The sequence below is a fragment of the Macrobrachium rosenbergii genome, chromosome 22 (assembly GCF_040412425.1).
Source record: "Macrobrachium rosenbergii isolate ZJJX-2024 chromosome 22, ASM4041242v1, whole genome shotgun sequence".
NCBI lineage: Eukaryota > Metazoa > Arthropoda > Malacostraca > Decapoda > Palaemonidae > Macrobrachium > Macrobrachium rosenbergii.
This window is the reverse complement of record NC_089762.1, coordinates 3,694,976-3,715,297: the sequence shown is the minus strand read 5'-3', so window position 1 is coordinate 3,715,297 and position 20,322 is coordinate 3,694,976. Positions and strand designations below refer to the sequence as shown.

Genomic DNA, 20,322 nt, shown 5'->3' with positions numbered 1-20,322 from the left:
TCCAGTTTGAATGAGGTCCTTTTAGTGATTCTACTAATGCACAGAACAATTGTGTATGTGATCAGTTATAGCATGTTAACCCTCCATAAAAGCCTCACAAAACCACTTATTCCATAGATTTTGTTTCTTTACAAAATTCATTTTGAGATAGGATTTCCGTAAGATTTTTTTTCTTTTTGCATTTCTAATTTTCCTGTTTCCTGCTAAAAGCTCCGTGATGATGAACAAGAATAATGTACAAACAAAGGGAGACTAGTTAGTCTGGTGGAGCCATTGGAAGACTGACATGTATCTAAACGGAAGATGGCCACAATCTTGACTGTCAGAACTCATTATCTATGATTAATCTTCATGGGGAGAGAGAGAGAGAGAGAGAGAGAGAGAGAGAGAGAGAGAGGGGGGGGGGGCCTATGAAACTGGTGCGTTGATCGCATCTTTGCCTTTACTCATTGAATTGAATATAGAATTTGGGCCAAAGACCAAGCACTGGGACCTATGAGGTCATTCAGCGCTGAAACGGAAACTTACTGTAAAAACGTTTCAAAGGTGTAACGGGAGGAAAACCTCAAAGCAGTTGCACTATGAATCAATTGTCAGGAGAGGGTGGAAATTAAGATGGAAGAAAGAGAATATGAAAGGAGGTACAGTAAAAGGAACTGCTATGACTCATAAAACGTCAGTTATGATTTCCTTCACGGGATTGATAAAAGAGGACACCAACAATGGAAATGCGTTCACTGATGAGGGTAAAACCATCCCTTGCAAAGTTAAAGATGGACGTTGCACATACTCAAGAGGACATTAAATGTCCTCTTGAGTATGTGCAACGTGATTTTTGTCTTTACAAATTTTGTAAAGACAAAAATCACCACATGGAAGAGTCTCTGAGGTTTTGGTAATGGTCGAGTTTAACTTACAATGGTAAGAAAATATAAAACACAAAAACTCGTAATCGAATGGATTGTGATAGCCAAGTCCATATCAATCCGTCCTAAGCCAGCCGCCAACGAACTATGTTGTGTGTGTGTATGTGTGTACACATATATCTATTATATATACACATTTTATAAACTAACATTTATATATATATATATATATATATATATATATATATATATATATATATATATATATATATATATATATATATATATATATATATATATATATATATATATATATATATCTGTGGGGAAAAAAGTCCATGAAGTATTCTGCTCTTAGACTGAATGGAGAACCACATACTAACAACTGCAAACAGGGGCTGTAAGGCGATAAACATCCATCAAGTGTTTACCCATGCTGCCTCCAGCCAAACAACGAAACACGTTCTCGGATGTAATTTGCAAACAAAAGACAGCTCTCCGAACAGCATGATCACAGCAGCAAAAAAGAATAAAGCGTTTAAGAAGGCCAGTCATTTGCTGTCAACCACGTCTGACAAACTACCTGCCAACATTGCAGGAAGGGTCCTGTCAAACGTCAACAAATCCAGGGAGCGAGACTCTGGGGAAACTGGAACTGGACTGGTACGCTGAGGACCAATCAGAACTCTCCCTCACCACTCACAATGAAGACCCAGTCACGCTGGTTTTAGTGTCATTGCATTTGCCATTTTCATTATTCTAAAATGCTTTAAGGAGAGACATTTAGACTTGACAGCAATCTGTTATCTGACAAAAAGGCAGAGAATTACATTTCTTTGGAAGGTTGTTAAGAAAGGAAAAACCAAGCGATTTTAACTGGTTCTCCCTCGCCCCCAAACACACTATTTATCTGTACTTCCATACATACACACGTGTGCTGTGCGCATGCGCGTGCTTATGTAAGTGATATTTGCAAAAACTTGAAGTTTAGATATATGAATACATGTTAACCCGTTTCCTTACATTTCAATGCAAAAAGATACCAGTAACGTCAAAATAACTCACTGACTGGGAATACTTTTGGAAATTTTGAAATGGCTGAGAATTCTACCATTACCCACCAATAGGCCTCATCCTTAAGTTTAGGAACACACCCCATTTTCAGTTCCATCCCTAATGGCGGTAATTGCTATAATTCAACTAATTGAGAGGGTCGCAGACTCGAGTGGCAGATGTTGAAATGTAAGCAAAATGCCCGTTCTGTTAGGATATTTCAGGGTACAAACCCTATTAAAATTGTCTCAGAACTAGCGTGATTATCACTACAACCTGACTCAAGAACCACGCAAAAACAACAACAATTATCTCTGCGAGACATATCTTTGTTATAACCTGGACGACATATCGTTGTTATAACACTGACAGACAGATAAAATCTATAAACATTAAATTTATAAAAATTAAACACCCCGATAATTAATTTTATGAGATGAACTTCCTTTCCTTGTTATATAACCTTGACAGACAAATTATTCTATAAATATTAAATTTATAAAAATTAAACACCTTTATAATTAATTTTCGTATGGGGTGAACCTCCTTTCCTTTCCAATTTCGACAATGGTGAAATAAGAGCCAATGGCGTACAGCTTTGTTTCACATTTCCTCTCTCTGCTGCTCCTTGTAATTTGGCCCAGTTAATTCCTTTACAGTCACGTGCTGAAAGGGACACACTTCAGACCAGACTGGCCGGTTGGATGACTTTCAGTCTGTTTCCACGACCTGAAATTCTCTCCCAGCTTCTGTTTTCCCCTTGAGGAAGAGTCGAGTTGATTCTGGAGGTTATACAAGCATCTCCTCCTACTCAACTTTCCCTTTTCCCTGTTAACATTGTAACGCCAGTTTCAATCCCAACAAATCAATCAATCCAATCAATCCCAGTTAACAAATTCAATCAAGTCGCCAGTTCCATCCACCTTCCCATGCCTCAAACTATATATTACTAGTATGGCCGGTATCACAATTTTTGATATCCCAAAAGCCATACAGCCACGCAGGAGAAAACAGTTTGATTGGTGGATGGGTAGTGAAATGAATAAGTCTAAGAACCAAATAAATATAAAAAAAAAAAAAATGAAAATGAAATCCTGTAATATCAGAAATTTGAATACAACCCAGTCTCTGGTTCCAACTACCCACGAGAGAGAGAGAGAGAGAGAGAGAGAGAGAGAGAGAGAGAGAGAGAGAGAGAGAGAGAGAGAGAGAGAGAGAGAGAGAGAGAGAGAGTCATTAGTTTAACAACAGTCCTATTTCAACTCTGGAACCATATTACATTTTAGTAGTTTTGGAGGATTCCAATCTTTCGAAAACCATATGTTGAAGACAAGGATTCGAAAGCGGCGGACTGTTCCCTATGCCCCTGGTCTCGTAAGTGAAGAAAACCTGAATGTGTGAGGAACACAAAAAAAAAAAAAAGAAACAGCAACAAACTAGATGGCAGCCAATCATATCACAATGATATACAAGTAACAATTTTTGTGTATATTCCTGTGTAACTAATATACATATACATACATACATATAATTTATATATAAATATATAGATACAGTATATATATACACATATATACATATATGTATATAAATATATATATATATATATATATATATATATATATATATATATATATATATATATATATATATATATATATATATATATATATATATATATATATATATATATATATATATATATATATATACACGGCTCACAGACCACATTACATGAACCAAATGAAAGATAACGACAGGAACACAAGTAAATGATAAAAGAAAGGGAGACTAAAGAAAGGGCGACTTCGACCTTCCATTCTTACTCTCGCCTTCAAATGAAAAAGTGTTCACTGTCTAAACTTCTGTTTTAACGACGCCCTGTCAACATCTTGGGCTGCCGTCGACGTGAAAGGTTATTTGCAACATATGGCCAATGAGGATGAATAACAGGATGACATGATTGCAACACTGGATACCTAATCATCCCTACAAACGGTCACCGCCATCATGGATACATTTGAATCTGACAATTCAATGACCTCGGGTCGCGCTGATGACACTGTAACAATCGGAAGTCTTTAAATTTTAAGTAGACAAAATTTCAATAATTTAGTAGCTCTCAAAATCGACTGGCCACTTTCCAAGACGCTCTCGTTCTGCAGTGAAATTAGCTTTCAAGGAAAAAACAGGAACAAGTAGCTACGGACATGTTTCACGTGAACCATTAACTGCCTTGTTTAGAACACTGCTAATTTTCTCTTTGTACAGCTACAAAAAGGTTTATATATTATACATCAGATGAGTAAAATGGACTGCGGTTTCTTAAGATACATTTCCCCTTATGTGTTATCAGGTACAAATTTTATGCCAGTTATTATTTTCGTTTGTTACAAGTATTTTTTCCTTTTGCTCTTTTGCCATAGAGCCCGGTCACTACTTTCACCATTCGCACCTATGTAGACCTTGCCCCGAACAGCTTTGCCAACCTTTTCTCGCCGTAACTTAAGCTGTTTGAGTTTATTTGCAATATATCTCTTCCAGAGAAAGTCAAATACCATTACAATTCTTAAAAAATAAATTACTGACACGGGGGAAAGCTGAGTAAAATAATAAAAGAAGGGGGGTGGGGGACTAGGGCAGTGGATGATAATGAATCTATAGTATGGGCCGAATTCCTTCATCGTCTGAAGGTCATGACACTGAAAATGCCTAACTTGTGCATCTTCTTCTTCTTCTTCTCGGCCTCGAAGATTTTGCACTGTCATGCCTGGCTGTGGGGTCTGAATTAAACCAGTTTATAAACTCTTAACACCACTTTTTGAATGCGGCCCCCTTCTCTACCGACTTTTATGGTATTCGTGCGCTCCCAACTTGTCTGGTGGATCTCACACGCATTTCAAATGGCCAAATCTGCATTTGGAGGAACTGAGAGTTCATTTCGGTGTCGCCAGTTGATTTGTTTCCGCACTGTTCAAGCTTTATGTTGGCCCCAACCGTCGCTGTTTGTGTGTGAATGATTGCATACACGGGGCGTTTCATCTGTTTCCTTTCTTACCAACGACCTTTCTCTCTCTCTCTCTCTCTCTCTCTCTCTCTCTCTCTCTCTCTCTCTCTCTCTCTCTCTCTCTCTCAAGTGCAACACCAGTTCAGCCACGACTTCCAACATTCATCCTGATATGTCAAAAAAGCCTCCTGTCACTTTGGTTTGGTGGCTTGACTTTAATTCCTGGCATGGGGAATTTATCTTTGTTTTCCCCGAAACTTCGCAAACTTTCCTTTTTTCAGGATAGCTTCCTTGGTTGTCAGGGCCCCCAGATTTTCAGTTAACATTAATTTAGCGCGTTTTTTTTTTTTTTTTTTTTTAAAGAACCGGCAGCAGAATCGAATAGAATGCAGAATTTTAGGCCAGGGGCCAAGCGCTGGAAACTATGAGGTCATTCAGCGCCGAAAGAAAACTGACATTAAAGAAGGTTTAAGAGGTGTAACAGGAGGAAAACCTCGCTGTTGCACTATAAAACAACTGTTAGAGAGGGTAGACAGAGAATATAAACAGAGGTACAGTAAAGGGAATTAAATGGGTTGCAGCTAGGGGCCGAAGGAACCCTGAAAAGAATCTTGAGTAATGCCTACAGTGCACCGCGCGAGGTGCACTGACGGGCACTGCCCCCCTATGCGGGAATCCCGTGCATGACAAACATGATAAACTGGCAGAGAGGAAAAGGAGGAACGTAGGAGGGAAGAAGGGGCAGGAGGGAAGCCCAGGTGCCCCCTTTAATAAAGTCCAAACTTTTGTAATATAGTGCAGCTCCATGCCAGTTCCTTTGGATTATTTTGCACGGCGCGGTGGGGAGAATTATGCCGTGAGGAGAACGCAAAGTTTCGAAATAAAGACACTTTGCTAATGACATCATTTTCCCCTGGAAAGTTCAGGCATTATGTTCTCATTTTGTCGGATTGAATCATGCGAGGATGGCCTCGTCCCTCGACAACTAATTACGGTCACTTCTTAAATGGAATCTCTCAAGCTTTCCACGAGACAGAATTCGTTTACCGCGAAAATGATTTATACTTCACAGTTCCGCGTGTGTGTGTGTGTGTATGTATGTATGTATGTATGTATGTGTATATAACATACATATATGTATATATATCTATATATATGTATACTTATATACGTATATACAAGTATATATTCATAAAATATATACACACAATTATATACATACACATTTACAGACGTATTTATACATATACACATACATATATATTGTATATAGAAATACATGTATTTATATAATATACAGGTTTTCTGGGGTATAAAACTGACACAACAATTAGCAAGACACACTTAAGACATAAATTAACAAACAATTAAAAATAATCTCCAGTACTCACCAGAACTGGATGTAAATCGACCCCATACATGTCCAGCCACTTGACTTTTTCCAGGTAACACATTTCGGCCTTCGAAGGAACTTGCCCCCTGAAGGGAAGAGGAAGGAAAAAAAATTAATAATAATTGAACTTGTATTATCAGTATGCGGTAAATTAAAAAAAAAGTAAAAACTTATGAAATTAGTAATCATCATGAGGGTGTCATCTAATAAATGCAGTTGGCCATTTGGTCACTTTGGCCTGAATAAAATATGTAATGAATATACCACTGAACTACCAAACTTTAAGACTTAAATCTGTCATGCCAAATTTCACAAACCAATGTTAACTTTTTCTTAATCAAGGCAGTAGTTTACATCTGGCAAATTCTGGACAACAGCCTGAAAAACAATCATTACAATTGACAAATTGACAATCTGGGTTAAGAAAGAATTAAAATCAACAGCCTACGCCAAAGTCATACATCCCCTCATGACATAAAACCTACATGAAGACTTACACTAATTTTTTATGAAGCTCAGCTATTTTGTTCTCCAGGGCGACCGTCTGCGTCGTGACGAACCGAAACTCGGAGACATAACCGGGAGAATGTCTGCGAGGGTCATAGTCACCCAACTCGGCTGTCGAGGGAAAAAGTAAAATGTCGTCAAAAGAAAGGAATTGGAACATCACGTGCCTGGTGGGTGCGCGAATTGACAGAAATCACGCAGAGCGTAAATTTTCATCTGAATTGGTCGTTTGCTGCCGAGAAAACACTGAAAGAACTGAAAGATAATTATAAAATACAAGCAGCACCTTATTCTGAAAATGTACAGGGGCCCCCCAGAGGGAATTATCCACGTGGAGGCCTGTACATAAAACCAAAGTAAGTGAAATCATTAGGATATTTCAGCAAAACTGAAATTTCGTAGTTAAAGGCGACGTCAATTGTGTATTTTAGTAAACTTCGCTGACTGTATATACGATCAGCAACTTAAGGGCATCGACCAACTTCCATTTCGCATCAAAATCGCGGGCGTTGATCCCTCGCCGGATCTCGTTAGCAGATTTAGGAAGTAATGCCGTCGAGGTTTCGAGACAAACTTTACCACCGCAACAGCAGACGACGAACCTTCATTCTCGACAATATATTCAATCTCGGAAAGCGTGTCTCGCCGTCGATAATGTATTGAAACTTTTCGAGGAAGGATCTTTTCCCGAAAAGCGGATTTCCATCTCATTAAGGCTCAAATAGGCAAATCTACCATTACACAAAATGGGGCCTGTCTCAAAGGCGCATTGTTGCCCCACGGAATCTGATTAAAAGGGGATTCCTGGTAATTAACGGAGTCTGCCGTTCCCCTTGGATGGTTGGCAACACTGCCGAATCTCTTGAATTCGTTCTGGCTCCTCGAGACTGAAATACACATAGACGGAAAATTGTAAAGCAGTTTATATAATAAAGGAAATTTACGATAAAAAAAATGCACTTTCAAAGTCTGGTCCCAATATACTGGAAGTTTACTGAAAGGCAAAAGGTTTTGGTATAAACACCACGTTGCAGAACCCTTAAAAAATAGATTTTTTCAAGATTGAAAAACTTATTTAATGCAAGGATACATTTGAATAAAGCCTCCTCTTGCAATTCAGGTTGCTTGAGGGATCAGAATCGGTACGGCGTAAATGAAAATGGGAATATTCTGTTTGGGAATTTAGACATAGAAGAAAATGCAGTCAATCTGTTCGCGCACATATATCTGTATGTATTCAACATATTTTTACATACACAAAGGTTGTTAAATCTGAATCCTTTCTTGAAATGAAACGCCGTAACACCTTCCATGAGCGATCAGAAATGCATCATTCCTGACGCTTCACAATTTTTCTCATTGTTGGAACAACTGTATGTATTCGTTAGCGGTTCGTATGCCCATTTTTCTGAAACGAAGGCTGTGTGAAAGGGAGAAAGAAATATATTCTAAGGATTTTTTCTGTCTTTTATGGGGCTGCTTTATAGATTATGAGCAGATTTTTTTACTGAGAATTACATACATAAACATACATACATACATATATATATATATATATATATATATATATATATATATATATATATATATATATATATATATATATATATATATATATATATATATATACATACATACATACACGTCAACACAGCGAAATGAACATCTACACAGAATGAGTAGCTATTAAAAGCGTTGGCCATTTCCATTAATAAATCACCATATGAGTGTATGTATTATGTTCGAATCCCATGAATAGATCGACGACTGGCCATTTCACTGTCTTCGATAATCACAGCCACACACTCCATAACCCCTCTTTCTCTCTTTCTCTCTCTCTCTTTCTCTCTCGGATGTCTAACAGGTTTGTCCAAAGAGGTTTCAATTAGCACAGTGGTTCTTAACCTTTTTTTTATTGCCACGCCCCTTCTAAGAGTTGGTCTTTCCCTCCACGGCCCCCTTGCATCCGTGAGTAAAATTCCCTCCCAGATTTAAAGGAAAATTAAAAAATAAATTGAAAGAGAAGGGGCGTTTTTATTCCTAAGCTCAACGAGTCTAACTAGGTAGTACACAATAGGAAACTAACGTTATAAGGCTATGATACTTTTGCATTTTTTCATAAACTGAATATTAGCTACTCACTTTTGTTAAGAGAATAACAAAAATCAGAGAATTTTTAAAAATTTTCCTAGGGCTCGCGCCTACCCTGGATATTGCTGACGCCCCCAGGTTGGGAACCACTGAATTAGCATATCAAATCAAGAGCCCCCCGATTACAAAAATATGGATGGAAAAGCGCCGATCATCACACTACTCAGAAGATGGTTTTCTTCTTAAGAGAATTAAAGTTGCTTTAAGCACACTTAGAAAGTCATATTTTTGGATCTTTCCTAGATAGTGGCCCCCCAAGGGTTTTAACCCGCTTTGTACCCACCGCGGCGTGTTTAGAACAAGCCCGCCATATTTTTCCCCGTTGTAAGTTCCAATTATCAACACTTTTCAAAACCTATCTTTAATTAAGACGAGCACGGGAAACGTCGGTATTATTTTCTCGCTCGATACACAGGGGGTAATATTCAGAGGCGTGTAAACAAACATCATTAACTCGCTGGCAGGTTTCCAGGTTTCCAGGTCTTCACTGGAAGTGGTCTCTTTCCAGCGGGGAAAATAAGCAAAAAGAGAAGCCTGCGGTGAGTAGCTTTGACGGGACGCTCTTCCCTGACCACTCGTATACAAACGACCGGTCATAAAAGGACCCTCAAATATCCACCAAACTGCCGAAGTGCTTCTTTCTTTGGCACCTCTTTCACTCCTTCGACGGCGGATGAGGAAGGCGGTGTCCTGGGGTTCTGTCGACCGGCAAACACCCTTAATTTCCTAGTCAAACATTTTTTTTACCCTTATGATCGACTTTAATGTTTAACAGGAATTCCTGTGGGAGTAAAAGTAAAGGAAAGTTCAAGTTCAACAAAAGAACTATAAAGAATTTATAGAAATAACGGTACTGCCTGTCCTCTACTATGTAATTACCTGAAAAGTCTTATCTAATTTTTAACTTTTCTTGGTATGTAATACGTCCATTAATGTCATTATTAATCTATTCCAGGTCTTCAAGTCTAAACCTATAATCAAAACAGAAATGCTCATGTGAAGGGAAACGAGACGATGGAAATACCGGCATCAACGAGACCCCTCGAGGCTGAAATAACAACGTCAAGCCCAGCGCATGCGCATAAGTCCAAAATTACCAAACATAAATCTCGTTTCCTGCAAAAACACAGAAACCCTGAAAAAATAAAGTTCTTGGTGCAGCCTTATCCCACCCGCATCGCGACCTATTCACAAAACTCGCACACATCTCTTCCGCCTCATTGAAACCACCCAGGAACCACCTCCTTACGACTAAATGGCGGCGTCGAACCGCCATTAACCGCTATCGCAACATCGGGGGCTCTCTACGGACAAGCATTCTTATTGGGCCACATAATTATGCCACGCGGGTGGAATATAGGTGTAAGCGCCTTCCTGAGCCAGCCTTAATTGTCCTCCTAATGAAGCAAAGTGTCCTAATATTCGGCCGTGAATTTCAGATTCATTATCCCGGAACCGTCAATCCGGGGCACCTAATGACCAGATAACGCACCAAATGGATGCATCGATCGCGAGCCAATTAAAATGCCCATGGTATAACTGCGCGTAGTCAAATTCTGGGGAGACAGTGGGTGGCAATGATGATTAACTCCATTCCCATTAGTCGGCTACATTAGCACGTAGAGTATTATCTCAGGACATCAAAAGGGAATAATTACCTTGGAGCTGCGTTTATTAGAGGCGCGAAATCTTGAAAGCACAGGGTTATAATGAAGTTTGGAAGTCCAGCTTTCAGAAGGTTTGGCCCAAGCTTTCGGCAAGGACCTCAAAAACGGGCCGTGAAGCACAGTGCGACAGAGAGCCTTTGTTTGGACTACTGCCCAACCCACCTACCGCTCGTAACAAACACCCTGACGGCTAGTAAGAAGTTGAAACAGACCATCAGGGAAGTTTATTAAGTGATTCGTAACAGGCAACTGTGCATTGGAAGAACGAAGTCTTGGGAAAAGACAGGAGTGCTGTGGCGTTTCACGTTTTCTTAGACCATTCTTTCGGCTCGATATTTCACAGATATGCAATCAACGGGTAATTTTGGTTAATCCATTTGCCCTGAGTTAACAAAACATTGTATGATTTAACTGTAAAATGGCGTAAATACTGAAAATGAGACTGGCGATGACGAATAAAAATCAGAACCAACGGTGGGAACTTCAGAGTATTCTAAGTCTACTGCTTTGCAAGTAAAGATAGAATTCTCTTTTCGTCAACAATACATCTGACACAACTGGATCCACATAAGCTATCTCACCAAACGGAGCAAAAATAATTGCAATGTCAAACATGGATTCCAGAACAAATGATCAACGACGACAGGAAAGGCCCCTGTCGAGGCACGAGGCTTTACAAAACAAATTCCCTGACATGTGCTTCTTGTAGTGACTTCCAGAGCAGCTTGGATACACATCTGTTTACTACGAGAACCGCAAACTCTTCCGACCACCACATATCGCTACACGTACGTCACCTGGACGGAAAATGCATGATAGATTCGGTAACAATAGGAAGAAGTCATACACCTTGAGACACGAAATGTTTTCTCAATCACCCGTGGGCATATTCTCTCTCTCTCTCTCTCTCTCTCTCTCTCTCTCTCTCTCTCTCTCTTAAGACAAAGGTCGACCAAAAACGTAAACTTGTCTTGGGGGCCAGTTTCTACTTCCGTGGTAGACCAGTTCGACCGGGGCTACTCTTGAAACAAAAAAAATAAAACAAAAAGTCTTGATTTTAGAAATAAAGCGATCTTAGTGCGAATGCCCGAAGCTTAAGGGGCCATGAACGTAATGGAGAAGGCGAAATAAAAATTCCCGAATAAAAATCCATCGTAAAAGTTGCTAGACACCTGAAATATGTCTCGCCTCTCCATTGAAAAAAAAGAGAGAAAAATCTGGAAGAAGGAATACGCACGTTCACCCACAAAGGCAAATTTGGGCTCTTTCTGAACCTGCCTGTTTTTGGTGAACCAATTTTCCCGAATTTTATGAAATTTTGGTGTCGTAAAGGAGTCAATTTTTCTTTTTGCCAGAATTTAATATTCTTTTATTCACTTCAAACAAGAGGGACTAATGCTTTGTGCAAACAAGCTTGCATATAATTATATATATACAATTAAATAGTACACACACACACACATATATATATATATATATATATATATATATATATATATATATATATATATATATATATATATATATATATATATATATATATATATATATTACACGTGTCTGATGTTAAAAGCCTTTAATACAAATTTTCACAAAATACTTACAATTTTAAAATACAAACACAATAAGTAATTACTGTATATTTTCAGAGAGCACATTTTTTTTTTTACGATCAACTTTAATCTTTCCATTTTTGTCAATCAAGACAGAGTTTCCAAAGAGGCAATATAAAAAAAAAGAAGAAGAAAAAAACCCAGTCAATTGTATCATGTGCCTGCATTTTGTACTAGCGAGCGCACAAGGGGAACGCGAGATAGCGAAGCACTGAACTGCTTTACTCTAATTAGCCCTGTCCAAATTTGGTTGCTTAAACGATGTCCCGTACATTTTCTGATAATGGATGCCCCCCAGATATCAGCCATTATTTACGTTTCGCGAAGTCTTTCATAATATGACAGGGAAGAGATTACTTTGCTATTTTTATACCGTCCGGCTCCGCTCTCATTCAGGCAGACCTTTTAACTTGACCTTCTCTGTAATCATCGGGTTTTTTTCTCTCAACCATTTTTAAAATCACATATATTGGCGTGTTATTTTTCTTTCTATTCTTGGGTCTTGTAATGTTACGATAGATTAACTTGCTTCCTCTCTCTCTCTCTCTCTCTCTCTCTCTCTCTCTCTCTCTCTCTCTCTCTCTCTCATTTTACCTTTTACCTTATCTTGTTATAGGGCACAAACAAAATCCTATTAATGAATTACACAATTCTCTCTCTCTCTCTCTCTCTCTCTCTCCGTGAACACTTTGCCTTATAGGGCATAAACAAAACCCTGTTAATGAATTACACAATTTTCACTCTCTCTCTCTCTCTCTGAACACTTTGTCTTATCTTGTTATAGGGCATAAACAAAATCCTGTTAATGAATTACACAATTCTGTTTGTGTGTGTGTGTGTGTGTGTGTGTGTGTGTGTGTGAACACTTTGCGTCATCTTGTTATGTTATTCAAACAAAATCCTATTAATGAGTTACAAGATGCCTCTTATTACCCTGAATGTGTTGCAACGTCAAAAAGGCAGAATGATAAACTGGCCTCGGTACTTTTCAGATGGTGATTCAATTATGTTTCTTTTCAGATTGTTATCCAGTGAATCTTCTAGTAACAGGAAAAGAAACTGGTATTATGAGAGAGAGAGAGAGAGAGAGAGAGAGAGAGAGAAACTATTAATATAGGAGAGAGAGAGAGAAAGACTGTTACTATAGGAGAGAGAGAGAGAGAGAGAGAGAGAGAGAGACTGTTACTATAGGAGAGAGAGAGCGAGAGAGAAACTTTTATTACAGAGAGAGAGAGAGAGAGAGAGAGAGAGAGAGAGAGAGAGAGAGAGAGAGAGAGAGAGAGAGGGGTCATAACAGCGACAGCCCAACCCAAATTAGCAGAAGAAGAAGAAGAAGAAGAAGAAGAAGAAGAAGAAGAAGAAGAAGGAGAAGAAGAAGAAGAAGAAGCAGCAGCAACGACAACAACAGCAACTCGGAGGGCGAAAGAGAAGCTCTCATTCCCACGTTAGGATGTTGCCCAGCCCCGGGCACACAACAAAAGCAACGATAGCAACCAACCACCAAACATAACACCACACACACTCTCTCTCTCTCTCTCTCTCTCTCTCTCTCTCTCTCTCTGTGTGTCTCACCTGCCCAGACCTCTGGCTAGCACTGGGGCATTTTCTCACTTCCAAAGCATGCAAGTATACAGGTATGGTTTGCTAGGCCCTATTTATAAAGAGCAAGGGATGTGCTGCATATAAAACAGGTGAATAATATCCTCACTTCAGGGTAAATCTCTAATTTCCCTTTCCTCTCTTCCAGCTTTCGTTTTTGTGACTCACACAAATCCTCTGTTTTCATCACCTCCTTTGCCAGGTATCTCAGATCTCAACGCTTTCTCACTCAAGATGCAGTCTACTTTCCACCAGAGTTTGGGGATACTGACGTACCTTATTCTGACATGCTCATGCTCTCTCTCTCTCTCTCTCTCTCTCTCTCTCTCTCTCTCTCTCTCTCTCTCTCTCTCTGCCATGTCACGTGCACATGTTAAAAGGAATTCATGTCCCAAGATTCTGACGTTTATGAGCGTATTTATTCATGGACAATCTTCATTCAAAAGGGTAAAATACTACGCATTTCGTAAACATTTCCACCAAGAGCAGGCAACGCGCGAATCCTCGTAAGCAGACCGCAACGGTCGCAAAGGGTAAGTGAAATTAAAATCTACGCGGACGCACGCGATGCGACCATCAGACCTGCTTTCGTATCGGTAATTTCCTTCGTATCAGATAAGGTGGCGGCAAACAAAAACCCCCCCAAAAAAACCGCGAATAAAGGGAGGTTCTGCAATAACGAAAGAACGATCATGTGCGAGTTTGGAGTAATCCTGCTGATGGTATCTGGAGTGCAGTCGACGGGAGGGGGTTGTTCCGTTCGCGAAGTTTCCGCAGAAACGTCTCGTAGAGGCTTCAACCAAACGGAATTATTTTTCGTTTAAGAATGAATGAATGATTTTAAGTTATCAGGCGTCGTGACTTCTATGGTCAATGACGCCGATGTTAATGAGAGGGCTGCATAGGGTAGTATATTTATATAATTAAAACTTGTAGGAAATAAAATTATATCTTGTGTAAAACTCCAGCTTCTAAATTCTATTTAAAAATGCCGCTAGCATCATAAAAAGGTTCATTCATTCACGCAGTTGTCACTTTACTGAAATGAAGAAAAGTGGTTTGAATCACGACCCTATTCTTAAAGAGTATAGTACAGAATGCAAGCAAAACTAATAATGAAGTGCATTTAGATATAAAATACTTCAAAGAATCAAAGCAGACATATTAGAACACAGAACATTTCCACGGAAATACAGGTTCTTAACTCACACTGAACGGCGTAGGACCCGAGTTCAGCAGCCAATTCCTGAGATATAGGGAGGCGCCCTTGTAGAATGTCTTGTTTCACCTGAAGGAAGAACTGGTACCTGGAAAGAGAACGGAACACATTACTGGGAGATTGGTTTACGGCTACTACAACTGGCGTCACAACATCTACAGTAGATTACTGACGCAGTAATAAAATCAAATAGGGAACTAAAAAAAATTAGAAAATAAATTCAAAAGGCGTTTCGTATGAGAAATATATATATACTGTATATATAATATATACATACATACATACATACACACTTACTGCATATGTATACGATTTAAATTTTGTTGAGGAGGCCCGCCTCCCTAACAAATTAAGACACACAACTGCTCTATATTAATAAAAATACTGTATTATTGAGTAAAATATCTCAGTTCTAACCTCTAAAGAAATTAAACGTCTGACTGAATTTACTGTATATCGCCTTCGGCAGGACCGTTTCTAATGGAGAGAAACATATTCTCACGGACTGACTGACACTGGCGGAAGTATGCTCTCTGGCGAGTGTTGTCCTTTAATAATATTTGGCTCGAAACGACGACACAGGGATTATGAACGAACGAAGACACATCAGAAAATATTCCTCCAAGTTAGTATTACTTCTTTCATCAAGTGGAGACGCGCTTTTGAACGCCACGCACTCCGAAAACTTATTATTATATGACTGAAGTGATGTTATGGCCATTGATGAACCGATTCATATAAAGAATTTAACTGGTTTTGAAACAGTCTGTGGAGCTCCAAAAACACTCTAGTGCTCTATAGCTTTCCTGGGGCTTAATCGGATATTCTTTAATAATATAATTCAAATAATACAGAATCTATTAGAAATTTGATAAGAGTACTGCTAGCGTTTCTTGTTTTCCTCTCAAGAAACTGACATCCAGAGTGGATTTCGGTATTCCTTCGTACCGGAGGAAATTCACTCTGAAAAGGACAGCCGGGTCAGGTACACAGCCGCCGCCACAGCACGTGAAATTTAACATTTGAATGATTTAGATCTTGCTAAAAACTTCTCCTCAGTTTTTCAAAGACTACAGCACATTACTGAGGTAAGCAATAACTGGAATTTCTTCGACGTAAGTCTTAATAAGAAATTTAATAAATTATTCTGCAGAGTATACGGTACCATATTATTATTATTATTATTATTATTATTATTATTATTATTATTATTATTATTATTATTATTATTATTATTATTATTATTATTATTATTTCAGTAGATGAACCTATTCACATGGAACAAGAGCACCAAAGGGGCCACTGACTTGAAATTCAAGCTTCCAAAGAATGTTGTTTTCGACCTCCCACCGTAGCAGACCCCACACTGCAGCAGTAACTGATCTTGTTACAGAGCCAGTGATTTTCATCGCCCTGGTGGAGACGCGAACCCCCTGCGACATCTGAGTGGCATGGCACGACACTAACCACTATACCAGCTGACCAGCATATATGCTCGATTCGATACGTGCAGTGCCTATCATCAGGGATTACGAAGTCGACAAGATATAAGATAAGTACCACTAAAATCTTGCACCAAAACGCCAATGAATGTCTACAATTTAATTCCACTGTGTTCATGCATTTGTGTCTGCATCATCTACTCATATATATATATATATGTCGATACATACACGACTCGAGTCTTGTTTATCAAATCCTCCCCAAACTACATACGATTACACGAAAAAAATGAATCTTTAATAACTGGTTTCCCACCCTAATTTCCTCTTGCCATGACTCGTGGACAAGCGCTAGAGAAAATTAAAAATGGTTCTGCCTGAAGATTTTATTATCAATATTTACAAAATGGAAAACTGGTTTCAGAAACCGCAGGATTGTGAATGAACTGTTTTCTATAATAACTGTGCCAGAACTCGCTGCCCACGGTAATGTGGCACGAGAACTCTCTCTCTCTCTCTCTCTCTCTCTGTTTAGTTTTCTTTTCATAATGGATTCAAGAGGGGCTAGATTTTATAATACAGATGCTGCCTCTCTCTCTCTCTCTCTCTCTCTCTCTCTCTCTCTCTCTCTCTCTCTCTCTCTCTCTCTGAGTGTTATGAGGCTGGAATTACCTATTTGGCTCTCACTGGAAACGTTCCCACGACGCGACAATGAGGCTACGATACCCAGAATTAAAAAAAAAAAAACTTATGGAATAAAACTCTGTACTGGCTTGCTTGAGGAAGTTTCAGCATGCATGAACAAAGCTCTCTCGAAAATGTGCAGTCATTTACAAGACGCAGCTTACTGATGAATTTACGAGACCAGTAGAAAACAACTTCTAAACAAAAAATAAAGAGTCAAGCCACCGCGGGCAGGTTTCAAACTGGATATGAAACTGCTTCAAAATGCAATAAAGCAAAACGAGTCTACGTTTGTGTGATTATCATCAACTGGAAAACTATAATTTCCTGCGAATGGAAAATACAATAGCTAGTTTCATCAAAACTAATGACAGCAAAACTGACCCTTCCTCCATTAAAAAAAAAAAGGCAACTCATTGTAAGTTCTCCCGACAAAAAGTAAATAAAACAATATAAAATATTAAGCAAAGACCCGACTTGATTGGAAGGAAAAACTGAACCTTCCCCATTAAAAAAAAAAAAAGGCAACTGACTGCAAGTTCTCCCGACAAAAAGTAAATAAAATAATAGAAACAATAAAAAATAATAATAAGCAAAGACCCGACTTGACTGGGAGGAAAAATCGGTCAGAGTACATGACACCAGGGCATCCGTACCCGGAACCTTCTGGAAAGCTGACTGGAAGACTGGAAGCCACAGAACTCCAGGTCACCCAGACCGGATAAGACGAGCATCATAACGTACGAAGGTGGCTTCCTCCGATCTATTTGCAGAGAGAGAGAGAGAGAGAGAGAGAGAGAGAGAGAGAGAGAGAGAGAGAGAGAGAGAGAGAGAGAACTTAACCTAAAGTGCTGAGTTATAACTTGTAATAATTATTGTCATAGAACTGACTCAGTTTGCTTTAACAAATTAAATGAGAGAGAGAGAGAGAGAGAGAGAGAGAGAGAGAGAGAGAGAGAGAGAGAGAGAACTTGACCTAAAGTGCTAAGTTATAACTTGTAATAATTATTGTCACAGAACTGACTCAGTTTGCTTTAACAACTAAATGAGAGAGAGAGAGAGAGAGAGAGAGAGAGAGTGCTGAGTTATAACTTGTAATAATTATTGTCACAGAACTGACTCAGTTTGCTTTAACAACTAAAGGAGAGAGAGAGAGAGAGAGAGAGAGAGAGAGAGAGAGAGAGAGAGAGAGAGAGAGAGATTTACCTGAAGTGTTGAGTCACAATCTGCAATTACTATCAGAGGACTGAATCAGGTTGCCGTAACAACTAAAAGGATGATGCAGAATAAAATCTAACAAGTGAAACTCTGAACTGAATTACATAACTGGAACAAAGAAGCAGAGTTCCAGATCCAAACATGGAAAATCATCCAGTCCACAGGAAATACCAGTGAGCGAAGCCCATCTTTTGGCTAAGAGTCAGGTGGAGAAGTCGAGGCAGCAGCTCATTTGCAACTTAAAAACATAAGTGGCGCTCCTCGACAATCTTATTAATGGCAGTGTTCCTCCAAGTCCGTGGCAGCAGTTATTGACTGTGCCACAAGAGCGGTCGCCAGTATAGGATGTGGGTCAAGTGTTCCCGCCCACTACGCCCGCATGACCCAATTCACACACACACACGCAATGCCACGAGGATGTAAGATGTCTGAACATAAGTTCTTCTCTCTCTCTCTCTCTCTCTCTCTCTCTCTCTCTCTCTCTCTCTCTATTTGTTATAGAAAACAGATTTAGTTCTATGACAATACTTACAAGTTATAACCCAACACTTACGGAAAAGTCTCTCTCTCTCTCTCTCTCTCTCTCTCTCTCTCTCTCTCTCTCTCTCTCTCTCTCTCTCTCTGGAATACATATATTTTATAACACCTGACACCAAAAATATTTCAAGACCTTGAAATCAAATTTGCTCGGAAATAGCAGACAAATAATTTTCGTGAAATAACAAGTTCTACTTTAAATACTTGGGTTCTGCAAGACATAATAATAATAATAATAATAATAATAATAATAATAATAATAATAATAATAATAATAATAATAATAATAATAATAAAGCTTAAACAACATTAGTAAAGTAATGACCTGCCAAATTCATCGTAAGATGTTTAATGCATCAATTCTGAACTGACAACTTTGAACTGACAACGAAACGATACCCCCAGCGACGTGCAGGGAGAGCTGGATGCTGCATTGAAGATCAGTCCCGTCTAATCAGCTGGTGTCGTGGCGATGCTGACTGGAAAGAATCACACGAGAGTTGAACGGCCATGCTGCAGTCGCTCGCATGCTATTTGCCAAGCGAAGCATACCCTTCCTCTTCCTGGCTTCTTTGAGCATGCATGCCATGCACTTGCTCGTTGCATTGCATGTTGATCCGTTCGTACTGGCTTGCAATAAACACTGTCAAGGTCGTTCATGCTTGGCAAGGAAGGGCATTGTTTTGCTCTTCGTGAAACTGGTTGACCAGCAGAGTTCAAATGTCGATTGTGTTTAGCGAACGGACAGAAATGCAATTTCACAATAGTGCTCAGTGCAGGGAGGATTGATTCTGAGACTATTCCAGTATATATATCTCTTCTTTCTGTATTTCCTTTTACCTCCTCTTAATTCTTCCTAATGAACACCATATTCTTTGGAAGCTTCAATTTCAAATCAATGGCCCTTATGGTGGGCTTGTTCCATATGAACAGGCTTCATCTTCTGATTAATAATAATAATAATAATAATAATAATAATAATAATAATAATAATAATAATAATAATAATGCAAACCCCTTGCCTAAGTGAGCTGCCAATACAGACTTAGTAAAATGTCACAAAACTGAAGAAATCAGGAAGACCTAAACCTCTGGCTTCTGACAGCAGTGAACGCAAGGACCATCCCTACGGATGCACAGGGCATTCACTGAAAACAATAGGTATTCACACCGGTAACTCCATCATTAATCGAGAATATTCAAATGCCCCACTGACGTCTATACCCTTGAACGTGTCGCGAATGCTATTTAACTTGTTGACAAATAAACGATCAGATATGACATCTTTTCAATTCAAGGTTCGCGAGGGGGACAGGAAGTGAACGAGACATCAGGTTCTGCATGAAAATCCCCTCCCAAAAATTAG

At 39.0% G+C, this 20,322-nt stretch overlaps 1 protein-coding gene across 13 annotated transcripts in view; it reads right to left on the bottom strand.

The window, feature by feature from the left end:
• LOC136850542 (band 4.1-like protein 4) overlaps window positions 1-20,322 on the bottom strand; it is a 573,768-nt gene that overhangs the window by 35,866 nt on the left and 517,580 nt on the right. For 11 of the 13 annotated variants that reach the window (XM_067124128.1, XM_067124130.1, XM_067124129.1 and 8 more), the window contains 3 exons: window positions 15,066-15,163; window positions 6,817-6,937; window positions 6,318-6,405 (listed from right to left, as the gene is read on the bottom strand). In XM_067124128.1, coding sequence (XP_066980229.1) covers window positions 6,318-6,405; window positions 6,817-6,937; window positions 15,066-15,163 — 307 coding nt within the window. Of the gene's footprint in view, window positions 1-6,317; window positions 6,406-6,816; window positions 6,938-10,635; window positions 10,837-15,065; window positions 15,164-20,322 lie in introns of those variants that run through there. The other 2 variants (XM_067124134.1, XM_067124133.1) reach the window with 2 other exon arrangements.